The 27,662-nt window shown below is 38.8% G+C and overlaps 1 protein-coding gene across 6 annotated transcripts in view; it reads right to left on the bottom strand.

Moving 5' to 3' along the window:
• cntn5 (contactin 5) overlaps positions 1-27,662 on the bottom strand; it is a 108,638-nt gene that overhangs the window by 4,642 nt on the left and 76,334 nt on the right. Inside the window, exons 9-21 of one of the 6 annotated variants that reach the window (XM_044354354.1) lie at positions 26,621-26,802; positions 23,269-23,405; positions 22,984-23,113; positions 20,292-20,436; positions 16,401-16,528; positions 15,802-16,001; positions 13,349-13,469; positions 11,454-11,612; positions 8,371-8,520; positions 8,067-8,126; positions 7,371-7,441; positions 256-490; positions 55-164 (exon numbers count right to left, since the gene is read on the bottom strand). In XM_044354354.1, the coding sequence (XP_044210289.1) occupies positions 55-164; positions 256-490; positions 7,371-7,441; positions 8,067-8,126; positions 8,371-8,520; positions 11,454-11,612; positions 13,349-13,469; positions 15,802-16,001; positions 16,401-16,528; positions 20,292-20,436; positions 22,984-23,113; positions 23,269-23,405; positions 26,621-26,802 (1,828 nt within the window). The remainder of the gene's footprint in view (positions 1-54; positions 165-255; positions 491-7,370; positions 7,442-8,066; positions 8,127-8,370; positions 8,521-11,453; positions 11,613-13,348; positions 13,470-15,801; positions 16,002-16,400; positions 16,529-20,291; positions 20,437-22,983; positions 23,114-23,268; positions 23,406-26,620; positions 26,803-27,662) is intronic. The other 5 variants (XM_044354355.1, XM_044354356.1, XM_044354357.1 and 2 more) reach the window with 5 other exon arrangements.

Genomic DNA, 27,662 nt, shown 5'->3' with positions numbered 1-27,662 from the left:
AGTGCAAGTGTGCAGAGAAACGCACACATGCACACACAAAGATTGTACAAAAACCTCATATGCTCTTGGTCTTCCAGGGCCAGGATTGGGCTGTTTCCAAGTGACCCTTATTTCTGATGAAGAAATGCTGTAAGCTTTCACATCAGATGGTGCCTCCCTCGGCTCTGTGAACACACAACATAGTGACCATTTTGAAATGCAGGAAGCTATTCCTTGTGTATTTTTAAATCCATCCAACCACAGATATGAACTCACCGCCCTCAGCAGAATGGATGATGACAACCTTGCTGAAAGGCCCATCTCCCTTATTGTTATACACTCCAACCTTCACTTCAAATGGGGTAAGAGGAGGGAAGGTCTCGTCTCTGTACTTGTATGTCGTAGAGTCAGCTGAAGTAACCATCTTCTCCTTCCAGCCTCTGGTTCCGTTGGCACGAAATGCAACGATATACCCAAAGCCCTCACCATTTTGGAACTCCTCAGACACAGGCTGAAAATATCGGAAAGAAAGAAACCATCATCCAAAAGTGTCTTTCACTGAGTTTAAACACTAATCTGTTTTACCAGCACTTACGCTCTGTAACTGAAGGGGTATTATTTGCACATTCTCTTATTTAAACAGCTTCTTTGGTGCAAGCAAGCTTTCCAATTTAAAAAAAAAAAGACTCCTACCTCTATGGTAGTCCCGTATAACCAGTTTTCAATTTCCTACCCATTTACTGTAACTGTCTGCCAGTGTTAATAAAGATGCAGTCAATCTTGAGTAATGGAAACAAATCATATCTGGCTCAGTTGTGCCCATTATGTAGCTATTTATCTTTTCATGTCTGACAGGAGGATTTTTGGGAGGCAGGTTTTGTGAGCTGACTTCCATGCTTATCTATGGTTTTCCTGAAGCTGTGAAACTGGGAGCTGTCTTCCACAGCTGCTCTACACTTAATCAAATCAAATGCCAATTTATTAAGTGAGCTAAAATTTAATTAAAATGTGAGCTGCAGGGATTAAATCTTTGCCTAAATTTAATAAATGACAAACACCTGTACACCTGTTTTTGGCAACAAGTCCGTCGCTCCTGCTGTAATGTGGTGATTTGCATAGGCTTCAAAGTAATATTGTCCCCTGAAGGCATCACCCAAATTAGCCATCTAGTCTACAGAGGGAATACTGGTGGATGGAGATGTAGCTCACATTTCATTAAACAACGACCAATCACCATGACTGCCTAATTACAGGGATGGTCAGTGAAAATGAATTAGCTTTCATCAAAGTTATTATCAGAGCTGGAAATGCTTTTAAAGCGATGCCAAGGAATATAGGCCTTTAAAAAACAGCATGAACAAATTAGATAGTTAAAGGACCAGTGTGTATGATTTAGTGGCACCTAGTGGTGAGGTTGCAGATTGCAACCAACTAACCCTTTCCTCTCCGTCTCCCCTTCCAAGCATGTAGGAGAACATATGGTGGCCATGAAACTCACGAAAAACGTGAAAAACGCAAAAAATGTGAAAGGCGAGAGCCAGTGTTTGGTTTGTCTGTTCTGGGCTACTGTAGAAACATGGCGGTGCAAGATGGTGAGCTCTTCAGAAGAGGACCAGCTCCCTATGTAAATACAGAGCTAATTCTCAGGTAACAAAAACAGTGATTCTAATTTTCAGGTGATTATACACTGATTGAAACATACTTGAATATTATACTCCATTTCTGCCATGTCCGTTCCATTACATACCATTAAATTCTACACACTGCATCTTTAAGTCTAAAAACACTTGCAAGTTTGGGAATTGAGATAGTCACAGATAAGTGTGGACACAGTGTAAGAGGGCTGATATAACTGAGATAAGTCTTGTGGATGAAATTGTGGGGCGTGCTGTGCTCAGTGATGGTGACTGTGGGGGCATCACTAATGGTCCTCCCAATGGCTGCCACAGAAAAAGCAGTCTCTCACCGTCGACTCTAATGAGAAGCCTGAATGAAGCTGCAGAGACTGTTTAGTCATTCATCCTGCTTAATAACCCTGCCCACCATGACCGTCCAGGCTCTGACAACTCTCCACAGATGATTGGAGAGGCAGAACTGCTATGCGCTCACATGCCTCGACTGCCAAAAAGGGCTAACATTCTTGCTCCGTCTCCTTTAATATCCATCTCCATTGATCACTGACGGAGTCCTGATTTATTTCCAAAAGCATTTAGCAGAAACGAGAAGAAAGGGGGCAGAGCCAAAACGACTTAAAAGTACCAAAAGGAGAACACTGAATCTAAGTGGAGCGTCTCAGCATTGTCCTGTGATACTCTTGAAAACTGACAGATGCATTGATGAGTGACCAACTCTTGTACCCCACAGTGGGCAGAGAAGAGACATAATTTTCTAAGATGGACTTTAATTTTTCACTATTGTACACTCACTCACTTCAGCGTGGAACTGAATTGATTGAAAAATGGCTGAATTAAAACAAATGAGCAGACTAAATAATGGTCACATACAGTTTTATGCTGAGTTGAAGTAACAAATTGCTCTGTTCACTGGGGTTTGTAACTGAAAGCTGCATGGGTCTCATCAAGATAATTTTAATAATAAGAAATTTGGGTGAGAAATTGTTTAGCTACAAAGCACTTTAAAGAAAAAAAAATGCTCAAATTAATGCACGGCTTGAAAGGACTCTTTATAAGGGTTTTACGTCTAACCGAGCACCAATCATGGTTTTGTGTAATTTTAAGCATCCCTTGATTGTTCTTCCAACTTGGGGTCATTTATTTATTTATAAGGAGGTCGTCATTATGTTATACTAGCCAAGCTAATGACACTCTTGAGTTATAAATAGAAAATGGTTTACCACCAAACACCATCCCATCTGGAACGGACATTATCCCCCATAATGTGCCACTGAGGTGCACTTCTCCTCTTGTGAAGGTTATCTTCCCAGTGGCAGTTGGGCTTCCATACTTAATAACTACAAGAATAACTGTCAGTTGATTCCACATCTGTTCACTGTTCCCCTGTTAATATATCCTTCAACTGATCTCAATTGCAAATTCTCAGCTTCGCTCATAGTAATTCTGTACATGCTGTGCCCTGAACCTGGCTGAGAGCCAAGCTGTCCACTTGGTAACAGTTCATACATGGGTTGGTGTGAGATTTATTACATTTTTTATAACGATTGTCAAGATTGAGATTACAAACAGATATTCATAAACATCACTGGATTTATTGGGAACGACTCTGAGATTCAAGGTTAATCATCATTGTGCCTCTCTGGTGGGACCGAATTTAAAATTCACTACATCTTAATCACTTGCCCGGCGGACGTAGCTCTGTGTAATACAGGCCCCAGCTGGCCTTCTTTGAGCTTTGTCAGCAAATTTTGCAATTGTGACCAAAATGTGCCCTCGAACTCCAAGACACTGAATGGTTAAACAAATTTCTAAAAGAATAAAGTGGAAACCTCTTTAAAATGAAGTGAGCTGTGATCTTGAGGTTGTGCTGTTGTTAATGATAAAGCTGGAGTTAATCCCTGCTGTTAATAACAGCATGAACAAAAAACAACACTTACAAACATGCTCTATAAATCTGACAATGAGAGAAGCCTGTGATAGACACTTAAACACTGTGTGTGCATGTGCTGGAAATATCAGTCTGTAAATGGCATTCCCAATCTATATTTCAGTCAATAGTTATTGTTTCAACTAAATTAAAGGTTTGCCTTGACAAAGTGATGTTATTAAAACATATTTTTGTTACATTCATTCCAATAGGCTCTATGTGTTATAGTAATGCTTAATATTATATTGTATTCTTTGCTGCTGCCATGACCCCATTTCCCCTGGGACCAATAATGTTTAATCTTTCTTATCTCATATAGGTGCGTCTTATTACAATAACCACTTCAACCTCTAGTCTTGTGGAAAACAATATTTCCCCAGTAGGCTTAAGCACTTATCCCTTTGGTTTACTTTTTCGTTGAAACAGTTGAAGCCTCTCTTCCAGGCTCAACCTGCTCCAAACCTGCAGTATGGAGTTCAAATTTGGTGAAAGCAATTAAGGGGAAATCATGTAGAGTACTGCAGGGGATGGGTCTTCCATGTCTCCCCTTTCAAATTGAAAAAAGATCACTATGCCCTCACCTGAGACCCCTTACAGCTTACAGAACACTGTCTCCTACGGTACAGATAGCTGTGAAGACTGTATCCTCCACCTCTTTGCTATCCCACTGGATATAATGTGAATCTCTTTCCTCTTTGTCTATCAGACAGGTCATGGCTTCCTGGAGTTCAGTGCATCCACACCTGGGTTGTTTAATCTTTTTCTCTACAGCTATGGTTCTGACCAGTTTATCTGCTGAAAAGGACTGGTACACTATAGGTGTAACACTATTTAACTATTGAGTATGTGCTCCCTTTTTTAACTTGCTGTAGAAGCTGAGAGTTGGATAGCTTAGACTTTGAACAATCACTCAACAACACATTAGAACTTGCAAGGGAATGCTTACTGAAGCCAACTTCAATCACATTATACTGTGCATACTTAAAGAAGACTGAAGCATGTACCTCAAACTCAAAGCTGTGCTAAAGACAACCATTTAAAAGTTGCAAAAAGGTTGAAGGTTATTGGTTATTTGGGTTGTTTGGTGTTGATGAGATGCTGATGAGAAGAAACATTGTTGTGATAATTAGATACAACAGCAAAGATATAAATGTGAAAACAGTGAAAAACAGTTGGAAATTTGATGCAAATAATTTGTCAGCCAAAAGGTACAATTACTTTTTAATCAGTTTTTCATTAAAATAAAAAATAAGCTACTTATTACAATCAATACATCAACAACTGTTTGAACAGATTTTTCCATCCACTCTAAGTAACTACCTGTACACCAGAGTATGTTCCCTTGGGTGGGAAGACCAAAACATCACTGAGTGTTTAGAACAGAAAATGTGAGCTTTCCTCGAAAGGGTAGAAGTTGTCTGAGCTCCGGTGTTGATGACCTCCTGTCCTCAACTCTGTTCTCTACATACTCCGGCAAATCCCTTGATACGTCTGTCTTCTTACATTTTAAGTACATCTCCAGACTCTTGTCATCATTTTCTAACTTGAGCCGCTGAAACTTTTCCTTTATGTTTTAATTAGATCCCACTTTGATGGTTCTGGGAATAAGATGGCAAGCAAACGCAGCTCCCCAGCCCATACTGAACAAAACTGCAGCTACTCATCATATCTCACCTGAAGTGAATGCAACTGACTGTAAACTAATGCGATCATCTGTATATCTTAAAATCATTAGACCGTTTCTTTCAAGCTTAGGAACCACAAGGACTAGCGTCGTCCATCAACCATGCTTTATCCTCCTTAATAATGTCTGACAAGTATTCCCAGGCAACAAAAAGTGAAAGTTTTTAATGAATGGCACGTGCAGTACCAACCTCAACATGATTATTAACTCACATTCACATGCAGGATTTATTACTTGGTGACAGTGAAATACCTAAGGGAACAATGGCGAAGCAGTAGTTTCAGTATGGCAGTTTCACATGAACCCTGTTTCAGTGGGCTTGTTTCATGCGGATTAAAACAGTGAACCTGCGGGTTTAGAAATGTTCTAAGCAGCGGGTGGGTGCTGATAAATGAAATCTGTTTTTTTCCCCCCCTTAACATAAGGATTTATCATCACATTTTTTATCTTTGTGAGTTAATACTTTCCCAAGTTAAATGATGAATATTTACACCCTATAGGTTTCTTTCCATATTTAATCATGCAAAATATCCTAAAAATAATCATCATTCTGTGCTTTTATGCCTGGGGTTTGCAGAACTGCAGGCGCTGCTTTGTTTCAGAGGGTCACAAGCAGAAAAGGCCGGGAAACACTGGCTTATAAGATAAAGATGTTCATTTAAAAGAAATAAACTCCTAAATCACATGGTGAGAAATGATCAAAAATGTTTAGTATGTTGGTTGGGGTTATATTTATTATCATGCTAATATAACATGCACTTGCATTGGTGTTTACAATTATTGTCTTGACTAGTTCTTTCTTCAATTTGGCCTGCAGGATTTATGCTTATTTTAAAAACTGTGTGACTACAGATTACTGTAAACCTGCTTTAAGGGTGGGTGATTTTGTTGAGTCAAAGCTTTAAAGTATACTATGCAGGATTTGCCGGTTGGTGTTTGTGAACACATAGCATTCAAAGTTGGCCCTCCCTCCCTGGTTCAACGAGCGAGCAAGCGAGAGAGAGAGAGAGAGCAGCAGTGGGCGAGCGAGCTAGACAGTGAATGAAGAGAGCGAGCAGCGCTGGTGAGAACAAAGCTGTGAATCAGATGAATAAAACGTTATTTTCTGATTGTTTCACAGTGGTTACGTTCTAAAGCACAAATAAATACGCCCCCACACCTCCGCACAACCCTGCAGGAAGGTGCCGCATTGCCGGATTTTGTGTGAATGCGGAGCTTCATCCTGTCCGTTGTGGCCTCTCTGCTCTGAGTGTGTGTAGCTCAGCCCCGCCCTCGGTCAAGCAGACACACAGACCTGCAGCTCTTTATACAACCGTGACACAGAGACAGAGAGCAGAGCAGAGCAGAGGAGAGAGACGGAGACAGCGACTACACTACGAGTCCCAACCTCACACCCTGAATGCTGTTATTGGCTGGGGGCTACACACCCACTACCCAAAGGTTGATGCCCAGAAGCGTCCTGAACACAGCAAAATAATAAGAAAATAAGAAAATACAGGCAGAGGGCAGGGTCTCTGCAAATAAATACACTGCCACACACTCATAGTGAGTCATAAGTGATGATTGAGAGGGATTACTTTTGTATGAGTCCCCTGCATAGCATACCTTTAAAGCACTGAGGTCACACACACACACACACATACACATATATATAAATGTATACAGTATATAAGCACAGCCAAATGTTGAGCTAATCTATTGACTGCAATCACGTTCAAAATCTTCAAATTATACGGAAAACGTTAGTGAACTAATTATAATTGGAATTTGAATTCCAGTATAATTACTGCATGACCTGTGGCAGTTCCTGCCTCACTTTCTTAAGAAAGCAAAAGAATGTTCTATAAAGTAATCATCTTGAATTTCAACAATCTTAAAGGCCTCTCTCATACAGTATGTAGATATAAAACATTATTATATTCTTGCTGAGGAGTATTGTTGTTGAAATTCTGAGATACAATAGGAAACTGCAAAGATTGTTTTTGAGCCAGAGTAGACTAAATAAAAGCTTCCATTAACTCCTGTGTTTATTCAACCAAAATCTGAGTTTGCTAAACTGAAACACCAGACCCACTGTGACATTTTTGTGTTTTTGCACATGTGTTATCACGCTTGTGCTACAAAGAGAGGTTGTCAGAGGACTTACCTCCCAAGAGATGACCAGTTCGTGCCTGCGGCCATTCCCTCCACTAACGTTCGCTGGTGCAACTGATGGGACTGTGTGAAACAGAGAGGTTACCACTGCATCGCAGACCGCACAACACAAACTGATTTCAACATGTTTTTGAAAACTGTGGAAAAGATTAAAATATTAAAAAAAGAATACTGTTCAGTTAGTTCTTTAAGGCCAAATCCTCCATTTTTATGTGAAGGATTTTAATTTAGATAGATAAATGAAAAGTTTGTCAGGATTAAAATGGGTTTTTTGTATCAACTATTTATAATTGGAAATAAAACACTGTTTTAATGGTGTGTTAACTCAACATTATAGATGTTAACAAACCTTTAACAGCCTCATAAAACAAAACAACAAAAAAAAAACAACCCATTTCGGTTACTGTTTAGTCTTTGTGCCTTCATTAAAATACCTGTCCATCAATTTGGATTTTGAACCCTTTTTGTTGACATTTGGTTCTCGGATTGTACCTTTAATGCATTACCATAACTGTGCGTAGATACAGTAATTAGTCTGTTAATCATGCTGAAGAAATAGGAAAATTAAATAAGCCACTTCCGAATGACCGTTGACCTTTGTAATTACAACATTTTATAGATGAGAAGCGAGCGGTTAGTGAAGCGGCACACACTTGATACAGACTGTCTCAGTGAATTTTTTGCTCACCACAAACAGTGTATTCTGCTGTGTCTTCGCCTCGGGGCATTACAGGACTGGCTGCTTTAGCTGAAACACTAAACTTGTTAAAATTCATGTAAGCAGCTTATTTTCAACTTCTTGCCCAATTAAAACTGAGTATATTAACAATTGGAATATAACATAGTCATGAAGTGGCATGCGGGGCTTCAGCTAAGCTCTCTAGCCACAATAAATCATCAGCTGGAATTTGCACTCAGTATCTTGTATATGTTCTTCAGCCTCTGTCTATCACAATATGGCTTAAATGTTGTGCATGGTGGTGAGGATTTACCTGCTTCTTTAGTTCTAACTCCTCTTGAAGGTGCACTTGGATCTCCGGTCCCGATGGCATTGCTTGCCACCACTCTGAACTCATATTCCACCCAGGGATTGAGCTCCACAGCCATGGCTGACTCCATGTCCCCTGTGACTGGTTCTGGGTCTGCATACAAGAGTGTTGCGTTGTGTATTTATTTATTCAGGACAAGTGCCACATAACAGCTACATTAATTTTGTTCAATACAGGTATATAGATCGACATATGTTGCATTCCCTGAGTATAGAAGAGTGGCACATTTGTTTTGTTAGTTACCATAATTAGTTTTGTTTATTAGCCTTTCAGAAATCCCCTTTTTTGTTGTTTTGGCTCTATTTGTCTGCCCATTCAAACACAAATGAAACAATGAGGTTAAAGAGACTTTAGTGTTTTTGAAGGTTGTCACATCAGTATTCGGTAAACACTGCAGAAATCACAGACCTTTAAATTCAAACTCCCCCAAATTTGAGGGCAATGCAGCGGGACAATGATTTTAAACATAGTGACAAGACAACCGATGCATTTTTTTGTTGATGTCCAAACAGTTGAATCTTGTTGATTGGCTAAGTCTGTCACTTGACCTTAATCAACCAACTGATCATGTGTTTCACTGCTGAAGACCAGACTGAAAGCAAAAAGCTCTTGAAACATAGAAGAAGTTGAAGATGGCTGCAGTGCAGGCAGAGCAGAGCATCACCCGGGAAGATACCGAATGTCTGCTGATGTCTGTAGGTTGTAGCCTGTCGTTAACAACGATGACTTCAGGATTGTGTTAACTTGTCAAATTACTTTCTGTTCCCTAAAATGGGGGATAATGTAAAAGTTGTTATAATTCCCACACTATTTATACTCATGTGTAAAAGCTGAGAGTTGATACCTCATAGCCATTGTTTCACATCTAATCCAGCGTTCTGGTGTACGGAGCCAAAAAAAATATACCATTGTTTTAGTTCTAATGGACTGCGCAGTATTACACATTCCCTCCGGATTCACTGTGCCTTGGCACATTTTTACACCAGGTGGTGACGACACAGAATTTAGTTGAGATCTGGTATATTATGTTGTTTTGATGTCTGCCCAACAGCTTTTCTAGCAGCTTTAGAGTATAACTCATTACACAGAGGGAAGCTGATTTCAATCAATTTTCACAGTTTCTACAGAAGACTTATAGAGCTAAATCACATCCTGAAACTGAAAAAAAAAAAAAAAAAAAAAAAGATCTGGTTTTATGAATGTACCAGAATTACAAGCAGGTAACACAACTAATCTAGTTTCTTCAGGGTTGCCGTAATCAAGCTTCGTCAATATTGATCCTGCAACAACAAACAAACATTGACTGAAAGCATATCCGTGTCACAAATGAAGCAGAGGTCTCTCTATGCTAACTAAGGCACAGACGTTCAGTGAAGCAGTGGAGCTTGCATTCTTATCATCCAGAGCCGTGCACAATGAGACCACTCTGGTGAGCACGCTACTCTTCAAACATGAGCTGATAAATCTGTTTGCGAGGGGAGGGAGCCAATCCCCTTTATTCTAATCTTAACAAGCTCAACACTGACAATACATCACAGAGTCCTAATTGTGCTTTATCGAATTAAATGTAGTCGAACAGATGTGATGTGAGAGGAATGTATACAAAGTATGATTTATATATCTGTGGGGATGAATCATTATCACACCTTAAACTCTGCTGTTATTATCACACGGCATATTAAGACAGATTACACACAATGCTTAGCATGCCTTCATCCTTTAATGCTAAATGATAGTAATTGATGGTTTTTCTGTCAGGGCACAGAAGAAAAGTGGCTAATTCATTTTTGACAGTGAAAGTGCATTTACACTAAATGAGCATTGATAAGTCTTATAACTCAAGCCCAAAAGGTTAATTTCCCACTAACCGCTGATATGACACTGAATAAAATTCATACCAGTGACATTTGATATAGGCTCAAATTACTTTTTGCTAAGCTCTTCTGAACAACAGCCAAGTTCAAAACTAAAACGACAGCTTAAAAGAGAACTTCGTTTCAACTTCTTTAAACAGGCAAATCAGAAGAAAGTGTCGGTCAGAGTTTGGTCTAGAGCGAGAGGGTAAGATGCTTGATCCGTTCATTTCTGGATGAGATTTTAAAGTCAATTCACACTTTGTCATCCCTTATTCCAGTCAAAAATCATGTCAATGTGTTTTTCAAATGTACTGTTAATAGTTTTTAATATCAAAAGGAAGAAAAAAAAGGTCTTACAAGTCATGGGCAGACAGTAGTGGTACTGAAGAGCAAGTAATACCACACCAGCCTCTTAACAGACTGTTATACATTTGCAGGTACGACAGCTAATTAGCTATCTAGCCTGCAAGCTGATGTTAGCTGGTGTTACTTTTTTTTTTTTCTGGGGGATGTTTGTTTAGTCGCTCGTTCAAAAAGTTGAGATGCAGGAGAAGACGTGTGTTCATGTTTTTTATTTATTTATTTGGATCCCCATTAGCCGCTACTAAGGTAGCAACTACTCTTCCTGGGGTGTTTTGTAAATTAGATAAGAAGGAGACATAAGCAGGAAAGCTAATGTGGGTTGGTGTTCAGAGTCTGTGGCTCTTGTGTTGTTGTGTAGCAAGCTGCTGTCTGGCTCAGTGGGACCGCCTGCTATGCCCATGATAGAAAGCTGATACTACTGCTTTTTGCGAAGATTTGGCTGTATAGACGGAGAACTAACATTATTCCATTGGATTAATGCAAAGATAGGGAGAGTCATCACAGAACCAAAAAAAAAAAAAAAGCATTTCCCCTTTTTTGGTTTCAGATTTTTTCCTCAAAGGAGAACGCAGGCATGTCATTTACAGAGCAGATATGCATGCTGTAGCAGATCAGAACTTCTCTGATTCTGTTAATATATGAGAGTACCATCACAAGAATTTTGTGTCTCTTGAAAAGAGTAACCTTGCTCTAGTAGGGCTAATTTACCGTCTCTGGACATGACTTTGGCCAGGATTAAGGCCTTTGTATATGGCCCCACATTAACCTCCTAGATCTAGAGGCTGCAATTTTCTCCTTATTGATTACCTGTTTTGACAGTTTGCCAGCCTAATGAAAATGGGCTGCGGGCCTGTAAATTATAGGTGCTGATAGGACTGTGGTTGTCCAGGCCACGAGTCCAGGACAGGGTGGCTGTGGTATCTGTGATCTCCTCCACTATCACCACTCCGGGGGGTCCGGGCGGACCTAGTGGAAAAACGGTTAAGAGACAGTGGATAAATTACATGTTTGAACAGCTGAACCGCCAATGCTTCAGTAATGTCAAGATGGAAAGGAAGAGCAAAAACAAACTCCTCTCTTGTTTGAATCAATTCTGAGCCGCCCCATACTGTGACGTCTTCATCATGCATTGTTGCTATTAGATACACTAATAGATGCAGCCATGCAAGCATTAAGAAGGATGTGCAGCTGTGTACATATGGTGACAAAATCAATTCCCTGTTGTAATCTTTGCTCAAACAAACAACAGACAAGAACACGACATTCTAAACTGAACCAGGATTCAGGCTGACACAGATCTGCTGCCAAGGATTTCATGCTGATTAAGGGATACCGAAGCTTTCTTTTTTTTTGGGGAGGGGGGGTTCAGAGGCAGTTTGCCAGTTCTGCTGAGAATGACTGGTAGACCTTCCTGTGTTTTAGTACAGCTGAACATATGTTTACCTCAGTCTTCAGAAGTAAATGTAATCTGCAAGTGCAGCAAACGTCTAAGGACTCTAGGGGGAACAGCTGTAAATGAAAAGCTGGCAGCTGGTATTCTCAATGAAAACCAATGTACTGTGTCCCCAGAAAGTGCCCATTAGAAGGTTGCACTGAGAGGTACATTTGCATTTCAGGACATTGATATGCATTTTGTGTCACTACAGGAAAATTGCCCTCTTTTTAGTGTGCCCAACACAACAGCATAAACCTTTCCTGTCTTAGTGCGTAACGTTAATTAAAAATAATTATATACATCAAACTATACTGGAGCTGGGTGATTTGGCTGGAATTAATATAACAATATGAATTCTAAATTATTTTTTGATATACATGTATAAAATCATATGGCAAAATAACATAAAATTATTAAACTGCACAGCAATTTCATCAAATCTCTCTCTAAAACAAAAACTTCAACAACAAATGTTTCAATTCAATTTGCTTGATTTGAACATCATAATATAAAGTAAGTAAAACAGTTGTAAAGTGTTACATACCTTATCTACAAACCCTCATAACACAACTCTACTGAAAGTCAAAAAATAATCATGTTGAATTCTCTTAAGCGAAACTAAACTCAATTTACTTTTCATTAGATGACTGGTGCTTATAAAATTTCCCATCATTGTCAAATCAAAAGAAACCCTCATGTAAACACGTATAACCGTGTGATCGAAAACAGACCAGTCGGACAATAATCGTTATGTGACATGATCAGCAACAATCAGAAACAGCCACAGAATTTGATCACTAGACATTTAAGCCAATCTGCTTAACAGCACACACTTGCATAAACTTGTTCTTGCATACGGACCGTCTGGCCAACCATACTCACAGCGACCATAAAAAAATTAGTCAAGATGGTCAATAATTAGTCAAGGGGGCAATAATGTTGAAAATGGTCATTGTGTGATTTCTCCATCAAAACCAAATGTCTGATATCTGATGTAATTAACCAACATCCCAGAGCTGCTACACTGGTGACAAACTGGAGGCTAATATCATAGATTTACAGAAAAGGTTAATTATGTCACAGTACTGCTAACAGCTTTAAATCACCTAAAAAAACTGGTCATAGTGTCCATTCAGTATGAGAATAATATGTGAATTCTGTTTCAGGGTATGTGGTTCAGCTCAAGGGGGGGAGTGAGTCACTGCCTCCACTATAAAATGTACAAGACGTCACAGTGCACTGGTGCGCTGACAGATAACAAGCTCACCTCTAACAAGAAGTTCAGCCTCTGCAAATACAGTGTCAGCACTGGTCTGGGCCCGACACCCATACTTCCCAGCGTGCTTCAACAAAATGCTCCGTATCATCAGATCCACCGTCGAAGACTGCTGCAATTGGGGAAAGGAAAGAGTTAGGTATTAAGCAAGCCTAAATGTGCTTGACACAAAAAAAGTGTGATTCCTTTACATCTTGTAGCGGCTCATGTGGCTTGAGAGATTCCTGTTTAATTCAGGTGCTTGCTTGCTGCTACATTCTTCAGCTAGCCGTATTTTCTCTCTGTTGAAATGAGAAATGCCTAAGGCAAGACTGGGAATAATTCAAGGTCTACAGGCAGCTGTTTAGCACGAAACCTGATTAAAATTACAAACCATGCATCAGCCAGGAATCTGTTGTGCCTGTAAAGGATTGTCACTGCAAATACTTTCTCTCCCGAGCATGGGTAGAAGCAGAGGACACATCAGGACAGATGTGATTTTAACCTCCACTGTTGTTGAAGAAACAGTGACATAAACATGCCTCCCTCCTCTATAGCAAATTTGTTTTTAACTTAATTTTATGGTTTAGGCACTGATGATTCTTTTCTGTATTATGGAAAGGGGTAATAAGATGTGGTTTTGTAAAAAAACAAAACAAAAAACCCATTAAATTAAATTAAAATGGTTTAAACTTCAAGCAAAAGTCAAATAGTTGTTTGCAAATATCTATTACAAGGTTGAAGATAACAGGAGAAATATCAGAATTAGGTTTTAGCAGATGTTGAGTTTACCTCTTATGATAAAAAGAAAGGTTAGAAAAAGGTAAACAGACAAATTTTAATTAAGTTTATTGTAACACATAACTATTTGTCTGAATAAGTGACATTTAGCCCAATGGTGTAAATCTACAATGTTTTTTTCTTTTCAAATATTTGCTGCTTTTGATTCTGTTTTAAACTGGCTACCACTGCCAACTCATGTGATCCATCTAATGTAGTATATCTCTCAATAACGTGCACAATACAGAATGGTGGGCACTATCAATTTACATATGCTGTGCTGAACATAATCCCCTAATGCACCAGCTGGTTAACTATGGAAAAATTACAACTGGAAACAAGGAACAAATAAAACATTAAGGTCAGAAAGAGTTCAACATAGAGAAAAAAAAAGGTTAAAAGATGAAGGTGAAATGGCAAGTTTAACATTGCCACCTTGAAGGTTAAAGGTTTGTGTGTGTGTTTTGTTATTGCTGGGAGGATTTAAACTACATCTTCCTCAGAGGATCCTCAACCCTGTATTCTTTGGTACAATAAGGCTCTCATAATTCAAGAGCGGCTTACTTATTATGTAGGCTTTGTAAGAACACCGTGTTTTTACACAGCCATAGTCTGATAAGAATGATTAAGGTAGTCAAAGTCAAAGTCAAATTTATTTATAAAGCATATTTAAAAAACAGCCCACGTTGACCAAAAATGTTGTACAGACCAGAGCAGGTAGCTAAAATCACAAATACACAAGAAACACCGACATAAACAGCGAGGCACACGGCTCGTAGGCACAAATAAACGACACACGGGCACAGGCACAAGCCAAAAGTCAGCGACATCAGGAGGATTCAGAAGGTAGTCAATTAAAGTAAGTTTTGAGCCTGGACTTAAAAGAGTCGATGGAGGGGGCAGATTTGATAGGGAGGGGGAATGCTGTTCCACAGTCTAAGGGCTGCGACCGCAAAGGCGAGGTCAACCCTGAGTTTAAGTTTAGATTGCGGGAGAGCCAGGAGCCCGAAGTCAGCCGACCTGAGGGACCTGGAGGTAGAATAAAGGGTTAGAAGGTCTGCGATATGGGAGGGAGGGGTGGGGGAAGGGAGGGACAGCCTTTATAAACTTTATAAACAAACAGAGGAACCTTAAAATCAATTCTGAAGCGTACAGGCAGCCAGTGGAGAGAGGCCAGGATAGGAGTAATACGGTATGTTACATCTCTACAACGGTTCATTTTAAGTATAATTTTTGTCTTTATTACTTTCCTCAATATGTTTCATTGTCAATCGATGGCTGCCCCTGTCACGACCGTTATTACCTTTTCAAAGTCAGTGAGTCTCAAAACACAAATCTATCTTTTTTTGTGTGTGTTTTCATTTTCTCAGGAAGATACAATGCACAGGTGCAATTCAAAACAATTAGACTTTGATATGCTGTACATGATTTTGTGATTCAATGCAGGACTTTCATGACACAAGTTTGATCTGTAGCAGAACTGATACCTAAAATAGTTGGTAGATGGTAGATGGTAGATAGGTTGATCCACAAGATCAACATATTTGGCCAAGAAGACAATTAAATTAAAAGAAATAACATCAAACATCTGTTTACACTAAACAGATGAACATTTATATGGACAGACAGACAGACAGACAGACAGGTAGGTAGGATCATAACCAATTTGATAAATGTACTCTTACTTTTGCTCTTACTCTCGCTCTTACTGTTTGGATGTATTCAAAGTGGCCGCCATCCTGCTGAAAGTTGATTGGTTTCTGGTTGAAGAACCACTGGAAAGCCACATCCAGCGACGTGTCGTGCGTCGCTTTGCAGCTCAGCACCACGCTCTCCCCCACAGTCACTTCCACTCTGCTCGGGCTAAGATCCACACGCATGGCCTCTGGAAGCACAAAGCTGCTGCACTGTCACCTCAGGCTAACCCAGAGCTAGCGTCAAGCAGCTGCATTTGACTGTTTGATATCACCGCCAGACCGATCATGAGAAGCCAACCCTAACTTGGGTAAAAACACTCACCTTTCTCACATAAATATCTCTGCTTAGCTCAGATCTGACTGTTCACAGTGCATCTATGAGACAGAGGCCTTTACACTGTTAAAAGTGTGTCCTTGTAATATGATTCTTGAATGTGAGAGCCCTTGTTCACGGTTGAGCAAGCACAATAAATTTCCTGGCACTCGAGCAAAGGTGGGGGGTGGGAAAAATGACATTGGGGAGTGTTTACTGGTGGCCGACTTGTGCTAATTTGGCAGAAAATAAAGGCCCCCAGGGCATCACTTACCTTTTACCCACAGTATGGCAGTCATCTCTGCCGAGCCCAACTGATTCTCTGCCCGGCACACATAGTTCCCCTCATCCGCTCGGCTGGAGTTAACAATTCTCAGAGTGTTGTTCCGTAACAACATAATCCTGCGAGAAAGGACACAAAAATCAATACTGCTATGAGAAACAAATTCACGTACCAACAGTTGCACTACAAGTTCAAGCATGAGGTTATATGTTTGTGGTTGTGTCGAGTTACAAGAATAGTGATATTCACTGGGGGATGAGTATAGAGAAGTTAAAATAAACTGCAAAGATATTCTTCAAATAATCACCCACCAGAGATTCCCGTGGAAAAAAATATAAAATAAAAGTCTGTTTACAGTTAACAAGTTATTATCACAGAATTGAAGGACAAAAAAAGCATCTGACAGTTAATTGTTTGTGTTGCAAAAAAAAAAAAGCTCAAAGGACTGAAAGGATGTGAAGTCAAGAACAGTGTTTGTATTTATTGTGCAACCTACAACAAGGGAGCATGAAAATGAACCCTTTTCAGTTAATATCAATGAACAATTGAAATATGTTAATGAATCTAATTTGCAGATAGCAGTAAGTGGCCCTATCTTGAAGAGGATTAAAACACAGATGCTATTGAAGATACAGATTAAGATAATGGGGGACAAATTTTCAGTAAAGGAGAGAGGGAAAAAAAACGGACTTTTATGTACGGTCTTGATGTCAAAAACAAAGAGACACAGTAATCTTCTGATTTTCCCTTTGGGTACGGTGATGCACTAGATCTGCCTTTGAAAGAACACAATAGGCTGCCCTATTTCAGTATAATTTAAAATTAATCAAAGGAAAATTTCAGGACAAATTTTCAGGAGAACATTACACATCATCATAAAAAAAACCAAAAAAAAAAACAATGTTATGATTCTTTGTTCCTCTGCATTAATATTTCCATAAATCTAAATAAATGGTGCATTCATCATACAGAGTGCTCATGAATCCACCTGACAAACCCTTAGTATCGCTGCGTTCGATGAATCTAAACCAAAAGCTGTCAAACCAAGACGCGCATATCGCCGAGCTGTCCTCTTGGGAAACACAAATGTAATAGAGAGGAAAAACAAACTGGTAAACACCGTGTCTGCATTCATAAGTAGCCTCTTATCCACTTGAAGGACACTAGCAATATGATATCAACGTTTTGCTTTGACTTGTAACGTAACAGCTGGAGAATTAAGTGGTTGACAGATCATATAGGATATAACTGTATTCAACAACACAGCAAGCAGGTGGCAGTGAGCAGATGGCTTTAGTGCAGGAATCAAGTAAAAGTATAGTATTGTAAATCATGTTGAGCCACTGCTCTCCTCTCACTGTCCGGTGTCCGATCCTCTTCATTCAAAATGTAATATCACCATTTATGAATTATGAATATTTAGAAGTCTTTTTTTTTCTGCAGAAGAATCAAACACTTGGAAAGATGCGGGTGTGAGGTATTCTCATCTTTTAATTGAATTCATATTGTTTGGCATTTATATTAACACTAAGCTCTTTCATCATGGGCAAGGTGATTGAAATTGGCAAAGCGAAACTCATGAAGGCGTGACAAAATCTTGCCACACGATTCAGAGGCAATCTGCAGCCAGGAGACATATTCCAAATTAGGGAGGAAATTCACATCTGACAAGGACACTGACGCAGAGAGGACAAGATAGGGACTGTTGGGTACACAGAATATGCAAATTAACTCAACCATAGGAAATTTAAGGGAAACGATCACAGCAAATATCTCTTTATTATCTGAAGCAAGGTTCAAATAGGCTGCCACAGGATACAATGCATATTTACATACATACATTTTTAAACATTTAACAGTCTTTATAAAAATGACCAAATCATGCATTTTTTGAATCTAAAACAAAGAGGATGTGGGTTTCAATTGAGTCTGCCACGTACTTTCAAACTAATGGGATTAATACTTTCTATTTAAGAGACAAAAGCCCTGAACATTAGCGGAAATCCATGTTAATTACAAACCTTCATTAAGTCAGCACAGCTGTCAATGCCAGATAAACGTGAAGCTGTTTCGATTCCTCCCGTACTTCCAAGAATAGAACGTCTGTCCATCCATAAACTCCTTACTTTACAATAGGTAATGTCAGAAAATCCTTTGAAGAGTCACCCTGGCCAAGATCTAAAAACACACAGCTCCTCGTGCTTATTTTGGCTTTTTTTTTTTCCAGATAAAAATCACCCTTTCACAAGATCGATCTCCAGTTGAGATGCGACCCCCTTAAGCACACTGTGTTATCTACTTCATTAATTCACTAGTACTGTTAAGTTGCAACAGACGTCCTATTAGTGTGTCAAACTCTAATTGGATTTGAGTTTTAGATTATAAAAACATTGTATAGCAGCTCAAGAAGAATCTGTGAGAGAGGCTTCAATTACTGATTGTATAAATTCTTTGATTATGAAGGAAATGAACCACATACATATATAATGCCAACACTTAATAGTGAATGATAAATTACTCTGAGGGGGGAAGAATAACTAACTGCTTCATCAATATTTTTTTTGTGAACAATTTTCTGCTCTCTTAAGATACAACTTCATCTGCAGTCAGATAAAAACAAAATCAAGATGTCGAACAGGTATGAATCTCCCTGTGGTGTACGCCGACAACACTGAAAAATAGATTTGCAAGGGTTTGACAAATACCTCAAAGGCTTTATCAGATTCAGACAAGCCTGGGTCATTAATCACCATTTTTGGGCAATACGCTCGCTAACTTGTCCCCATCCATCAGTTCAACTGAATTTCTGTTTTTATAGAAAACAGACATGCAAAACTACCTCTGAGAACATTTTTTTTTCTTTCAATTGAAGATTAAATATTTTGCAGACTTGCACCAACCTCTGAAATAACTATGTTAAACTAATTCTTGGATACTGTTTCCATCCACCTGTTAGAGGCAGTAAGATTTGTCGCTGCCTGTTTGAAGGAGTGACACACCGAGGATCTGATTATCAACTGGCTACCCTTGCTGCCAAGGCTGTTGAGCAGACTGCTGAATCTTGGCTGATAAACAAAGGCCCCGTTCTCTCTCACTCAAAACGTGGGATGCTCAGCGGTGACTGATAATTTCAGTGGCGTCGCTCAGTTTGATTGATGGACCCTCGCCCCACACAGCCCCCTCTAGGTGCAACTGAGAGATGTTTCTCATAAAAGATGATGCATCAAACTGCATGCGAATTCCAAATGCAATTGTACGGTCTAAATTGTCAGCATCCCAGAGAAGGAGGTGTGGTTGACGATGGGTCTCCAGAGCTTTACAAGTACCTAAGGTGTTTTATTTTAGCAGTGACACTTAATTTCAGTTATAGTAATGAAACAGTGATGTGTTACAACAAGACAATTCCTTGAGGGCCTGAGCCAGAATGATAACACTTGAATTCATGCAGTGAAACTATGATGAAAAACAATATAAAGATATTGAGGGAGGCAAACTTTTCATGACTTCATACATATTTTACAGGGCAATTAGCTTTATGTCATAATATTCTATTGTATAAACTGTGCAAAAATCTGATACTATTTATAACACAGAGCTGTAAACACAGTTAATCTACCACAGTCTGCAAAGAAAATGTGCAAGATCTATCCCAGTGAAAACAGCTCGAAGGAATCCTTCCTAAAAAGTTTTGAGTATTTTAAGGGTTTCATTTAAGGCACTGAGCAGAACACTGGATCCCTACCAGCTCTGAGCTCCTGCAAGCTGCATGTAAAAGGAGAATTTCCTTACAAATATCAATAACTCAACTATAATTTTAAATTATTTTATTTTCAGTCTGTAAAAAGCAAATTCTTTTTGCTAGTGAAACGTGATCTGCTGTACCTTTTATTTGGCTGTATCCTTCTGTCTCCTCTCTTCCATGTTATCCGTGGTTTGGGTGATGCCCTGGGTTTGCATTCTAATGATACATCTTTTCCAAGTGTGGCAATGACCCGTACGGGATTGGGGACAAAAATGGGTGCTGATGCTGCAAAAAAAAACCACAACAAAACATTTTAGGATGTATCGGTAAAACAACAACAACAATAAAAAAAACATAAAATCATTAGTTAATTCATTAATGTCACACAAACTGCCAAAAAACTAAAACAATGCTGCTTTGTATAAAATGTGAGCAGCTGTTTCGAGCACAGCGCCAAACACAAGCTAATTGTATGCTACCTGTTCACCAGAAAATGAGATCACCAATGGGATTCTCATGTAGCTCTGTGACTCTTGAACACTCAAGTGACATCTGTTTGCGAGCATGACTTGACTAGCTTATTTCTGCTACTTTGTTTTGTCTTTCCGCCCCCTGGTGGTAAAAACCTTCATAATGCAGTTTAAATCAGCGCGGCTGCTAAAATGTCATGCATTCTTTAAACGTAACACTCGTTTGACCTCATCAACTGCGGCACGTCAAAGTAATTATTCAAAAGGTGCTTGAGGGTTTAGACTGACACATCATGACTCAAAATGCTGCACGAACAAAACACTAATTTGTTTCAAAGTAATAACTAGAGTTCCCACATTAAGTATTATACAGCATGCTTTAAACACAATACTGTAAATGGTTTTAAATATGCTTTTATTTACCACACTTGGTCTGAATTCTGTGCTAATTTAGCATCCCCTATTACTATTTGCACTGTGTTCTGTAGCCTAACTAATCACTGAATCATTATCATGATGACATGGTTGGATAATTTGTGCAGCTTTTATGAAAAAATGTTTTAAATCGGGTTGCCTGAATGAATAATAAATACATAATATTTTTAACAATTAAGGCTTGCTCAAGAGATTGAATTAAGCAGTAAATTTGATGTGGTTCTGCGTATTACACATTAAGGCCATCTACTGGCTGCGAGGCTTTGTCAACTGTGATTATTCAAATCCTGAATGATTCTTTATAGGTGACATTATACACAATGACAATTCAATCCCATCTGTAGCTACAGGCTGACCTCTCCCTATAACACTTGTGTCTTTGAGCCTGAGTAGTTGCCTGAGTGGCAGAGGTCCCTCTAGACATGAAAAGCAGCAGAAAACAGAGCAGTTGCTGTGTGTATTTGTTTTAATCAAAATAAGAGCAGGCTTGCAGCTGGTGGCAGCAGTACCCTTATTGCTTCACCCGCCACCCTCCCCGAAGAGCTGGATCTGGGACAAGATCACAGGCATGAGGGCAGCCGCTGCCCCCATGTAGCCTCCAGTGATCGCTCATCTGCAGGCTGTTATTAGCCATGTAATCTTTCCTGATAGTGTTTGCTTGTGGATATCTTCACAGAGAGCACAGGTCACTGGGAAGAGATGCCCAGGGGGTATAGTTATGAAAACATTCATCACCAGCTTCAAAATATCATCATTGAGGATGTGACTCTAAGGAAGGCGAAGGCACTTCCTCGTCAGCTCAGATAAAGCTTATTAAAATCTACAACTTCTGAGACTTGTGGACAATGCTATGAATTTAAATCAACTAACTAAACGGTGGTTGTTTTACAGAGATTTGAAACTTGATGAGTTAGGGATAAACATTTTAGAAGGGCTTCTACAAAAAAACTTTGCCCATTTGCAGTAAGATTTTCAAAATGCCACAGATTCCCCTTCAAAAAAGGGCATGCCACACAGACAGTAAATCAAACTGTCCCTCAGGGAAACACGAAAGGGGAATGGGTGTCACCAGATGTGTCCCAGTATAGAAGATGACAAGGAGAAAATAGTGCATCAACACAGAACAGTGGACAGCCATTCAGTACAACTGTTATGTTTTTAGCCTGAAGCCTTAAGGCTGAAGAGCACAGTTTCCTTGACTTTTTATGTCTTTAAAAGTACATGTGATGCATGTTTTGATGTATGAAAAAAAGATACAACTACTCCTTTCAACAATGTCAAAATTGTACAATGTGTGATTGGCAATCATTGATGATTATAATTGATTATTGACTGATAGTAGCAAATGCTGCTTAATAAACACCTGATGAAAGTCATTTCGACAGTGAAGGTTTGCTTTTTCTAAGTAATGGGGATTGCGATGTAGCCCGTGCTTTGATGACAAACGATAGAGCGGAGATAAGACCCTAATGGAGTCATTAAACTCCATCAAAGAAACCACTGATGTCTCTCTTCTAGTGTTTGCTTCCATTAGTATAAATCTATACCTACAAGTCATTGCTTTTCATTCTCCTCAGAATAATGTAGAACTGTTCCAGACTCTCCTCAACTTGATACGTGCAGACACCTCATTGAATGTAACCATAAGGGTCCTTCTTTTATTCATGCCGCCCACTGCCTGGGTTAAATCAGGGACCATTGATTGGCAATCAGCACATCTCACAGTTCAGCGTTCCCCACTTGCATTTCAATCTACCTTACCTATCATCCGGTACCTTATTCAGATGCCAATACTCGGTCTGCATTTTATTCTTATAGAGTATCGAGAAATATGCTTTGCAGAAAAGAAAAGTTATCTCATACAAGATATTTTTCTTTTACTGACTTGCTTGGTCTAATTTCAATTATAAACCGAAGGTGTAACTACCTAAAATCTTGAGTTCGGCATTAGAGTAGATGGCTCCATATTTATTTTCTGCAATACACTGGTACATTCCCGAATCCATCTGCTGCACTTTTTGAATGCTCAGTTCTCCATTCACAATTTCAACTCGACCCTGTAACGAGACAAAAGTGAACGAAGGAACATCACAGCTGCATATACATATAACTGTCCATGATAATGCTACATGTAGAGGTTGTATGGTTTCATAGGAGTAATTCAGATATTTCAAGGTACAATCAACAAAAGGAGAGGTTACTGTGTAGGTACCTGGGTTGTCAAGGGCAAACCATTACGAAGCCAGCGATAGGTGGGCCGGGGCCTTCCTGTGGCCTTGCACTCCCACTGGAGCTTCTCGCCACTATCCATCTGAGTATCATTAATCATTCTGACCCACTGAGGGAGGGCTTGAAGAGAAAAAAAAAAGGATTTAAGAGTAAGTATCTATGAAACACACACACATGTATGATCACCTGTTCTTATACAAAAAAAAAGAATATGTATACATGACTACATGGTCAACAGACCCTATAGGAGACAGCATTTAAATCAGTGGATGTAGTATACTAAGACTCTTTTATAACGTCCATTAAGGCTATAGTCACAACAGAAGCAAAAATTTGGTTTGGGACACACTTCAATATAAAAGTATTTATTTTTTCATCCATTGCGGCACATTATTTAAATCATTTCTTTACGCATTCTATGTTGTGTACAGCTTTTTATTTATTACACATTATTTTTGCGTCGGACCCATTTCCATACACTTCACTGATAAACCTGAGAATTAAACTACATTACATTATATAATAATAATTACTAGATAAGTTTCATTTTAACATCACAGGTTGACCCATACAAGCATACTCCCGAAACGGGGCTGACACACTTTCACTGTGTCAGTCTGAATGGGGTACTGGACATGGTTTTGAGTTTTGTCTAGGCTTAAATTTTCTGAACTGGTTTCGTAAAAGAATATTAGAATTACTCCAGAACTAAATAAAATACTATATAATTCTGTATATATTATATTGTTAAGAATATTGTGGTCAAAAATACTATACATAATAAACTTTACAGTAAAACCAGTATACCAGCACACCTCTAGCTAAGACCAACATGCACCACCAGTCACAGAAAATGCCCTAGAGATTTTCACTGCTGGAGCCCACAATTGCACTGTTGTCAGAAAGAGAAAAGCCAATATTCTCTCCTCTCCAAGAGTGGATCACGTTCATGTTTTTGGTATCATGTTCGTGACCATGTTCTGTTTTCTGCCTCTATCGCATGGCTCGCCTATGGCATAGGCAAACTAGATGACTGCCTTTCCTGAGGGCCCCTTAACCAAGAAGCTTTTTTTTCCCCCCTTTTCTTTCTTTTTCATAGCCTGCTTGCTTGTCTTTCCAAGGCTGCATACATACACAATTCCTGTCCAACTCAACATGCTGCAGAGAATTTCTGTCACAATTCTGAACGCTGTTATAGTACTGTATGACTGTATGTACCTTCTTTTCATCTTGTTGTCTCTTTCCATCTACTGGGTCTTATCTGTGGTTGTGCATTTTTCCAATTCTTGAACTGTATAAGAATATAAAAACTACAAGACCTTTTACTGGGGGCTGGATCGTTTGCCTTGTGTAGGCGAGGGAATGTTAGAAATTAACCCTAACCTTATTTCCTCTTTAATTTTCATCTCTAATGGTTTGCTATACTTTTACTTTTAAAACTATAATACCTATATATAAAAAAAATAAAAAAAATGTGTGACCCATTTATGCAGATTATACTTTTGAGGACAAGTTAAACAGTTACTGATGATGACATACTATTATTATGTGGTTAATGTCACAAATTACTAGATTTGTAAGGCTTTAAACGTCAAACCTTCCACATATATTCATGAGATGTTTTGCTTGATCTTTGTTTTCTATAAAAACTACAGAACCAATTTATCCAAATGATTGCATAGTACGATACAAACTGCCAGACCCGAATGATGCACATTGCATAATGGTTTATTTCTTATTAAGTGTTTGCAGACACCGGGGAACCCTGCCACTGGGCTGCGTCTCCTACAGTTACATGCCAAGCACATTCTTTTCTATTCTTTGCATATGGCACCTTCAGTATAATACTTTTTTTTTGTGTGTGGTTTGATTGAATGATTATGGTCAGGAAGGTCTCCCTCACAATGAAAGTTCAAACTTCCAGCTGACCTGTGTAAATTACATTTAGCGTGAGGCTGCTACAAATTAGGCTCCCTATTCTCCTTGTGATGTCAACAGAATGGAGGTTGCCAAGAAGTGCAGGGCCTTGGAAATGTGTCCTACCAAGGCTGAGACAGTCCATTATCTTGGCCCTGTGCACATGGTACGGAGAGAGAGGAATGGGAGACATGCACCCTCATAGATAAATATGGTCACGGGCAAAGGCAGTAATTCAACGAGCTTACTTGTTCATCACACTGGTTTGAAAACTGAATTAAAGTCCATCCTAAAACTGATATGTAACCACTGTACATAAAAAAACAAAAATGCAGTACAATGTGCCTACTGCAAATATAAATATGATAACTTATTAACTACTCCCTATGTGTGAAGTTTTTTTGTGATAAGCCTAGATTTGGTTAAACAAATTATTCCAGTGTTTCCATCTGTTTTACATCTTAAGATTTATGCTGAGAACACTATGCTGTTAGTAAGGATGAGCTAAGTGTAAATATTTTCTGTATCTGTAAAGCCATAAGGTTCAGCATGACGTTAATTTTATCATCTGTCTATGTTTGAGACAGTCCATATGGATCATTCATGTGCAGCCCAAAATGTATGATCATGCTGATTGAATGCACGAAACATATGCACCGACAAATGTGCGAACACGTCTGTGTATATAACCACCCAACGTAGAATAAACAGAACCGACTACCTGCTGTCTGTGTCCGTATTGACGTATAACCCAACCTTAATGGGTATTCCCTTTAACTGATCATTTTGTAAATACTGCTGATTTAATTTAAAATATGTAATGCGGATCTCTTAGCTGATATATATGTTTTTGTAGTGACGAAGATAATGAAATAGTTGTGCTCAGCAAATTCCATGGATATCCTGTATATAAAAAAAAAAACTACTTCAGATCACATTATGACAAATCTTTGAGAAATACAGATAATAGAGTCTATTACAATAAAAAACAAAGCAGAGGAGATGTTCAGAACATTGTGCCTGGGACAAAACACACCTGTTAAGGGACCTGTTCCTCTTGCAACTATAAGAAACAGCTCATTTGTTGTGGTGATGAACACTTGTTCTCGGATTATCTCAGATGGATATATAATTAGTCCTCTGACTGTTCAGCAAATTCAGATGGACTGGTATTAGCCCCCTGGCTTGAATTTGAGAATACTGTCACTTGCAAAGATTATAGCATGAAAAATCATTGGAAGCAGTGCAGAATGATCAAAATAGCTTACACAAAGGTTTCTAGTTGTTTATAGCGCTGTTTGGCCCACTATTCCTGCAATGAAATACATCAACACTTGTGCTCTTAGATGATGTATGATGGCTGTACAAAGGTAAAGGATAAACAAATCAATGGAGAAAAAGAGCATTCTTAGACTCACTGTAGACCTGTAGATGTCCTTTGAAAGCAGTTCCTCCTCTTGGATTCTCCGCTTTACACTCATAAGTTCCTGAGTCCTCCAACTGAATGTTGGGAATCTCCAGCACAGCCTGGGACTTCCGAAGTCTTGCTTTTTTGGGGATGTTTCCATTTATCTTCCTCCATGTGATTGTTGGCACTGGGCTGTGAGGAGAACAGAGTAGGATTATATACTCAACAGTACAGTGAAACAGGAGGACAAGCAGTATTTACACATATTTTACAGTGTGAGCTGAAATGATGTAATTCATAATTCATAATAAAAAATGTCAGGTTCTTTGTTTCTTTCTGTCTTGGATAAAAAATAAGAGCATTATTATTAGGATAATATGTAGAGGATATACTGTACTGTACACTCAATAGGTGTTTATTTGAGAATGACCTTGTAATAATAACTATGATAAGTACTATTGATATATTTTTTAAAAAGATAACATTGATAGATTCTCTCTCTAGTTTGGCTGTGTGGGAGAAAATTAAAAGAAACAATTAAAACCTTTAACAATTTTGAGTCTTTCTTATATTGCATGTGTGAACTGTATCAGCTTAAACTAATGCTTAGTTACTACTCATTTACTCATAGTTGGTGGGTGTAGTGCGGTAGAAAAAAAGAAAAAAAGAAACATGAAACTGCTCATAACAAGATCTGTGGATTATCTTGAGTAACCAGGTCATGGTTTCTTGAGAGACACTGCTGTTGAGTTTTTCAAATGTATTTTTCTGGTGCTTTGATCACCACAAGCTGAGTGCCATCCAGTTCCATTGTATCCAAGAGAGGTCAGACATCTCCAAATCTCAGCAACTCACATCAAAACGATCTAGATTGACAAATAGCACTACAGGTAAAAGGAAAAATATGTATTTTTGAGGGTGAACTGTCCCTCAAATGCTCAATTGCTTTGTTGTTTATTCAGAAAAAAAGGGAAACTGAAGAATCTTCACAGTTTCTAAATAAACTATATCATTAATACTTACAGATAAAAATATCTGGCTGTAACAAACCT

Source organism: Thunnus albacares, chromosome 6 (genome assembly GCF_914725855.1).
Source record: "Thunnus albacares chromosome 6, fThuAlb1.1, whole genome shotgun sequence".
Lineage (NCBI taxonomy): Eukaryota > Metazoa > Chordata > Actinopteri > Scombriformes > Scombridae > Thunnus > Thunnus albacares.
This window is presented reverse-complemented; position numbering and strand designations above follow the sequence as displayed.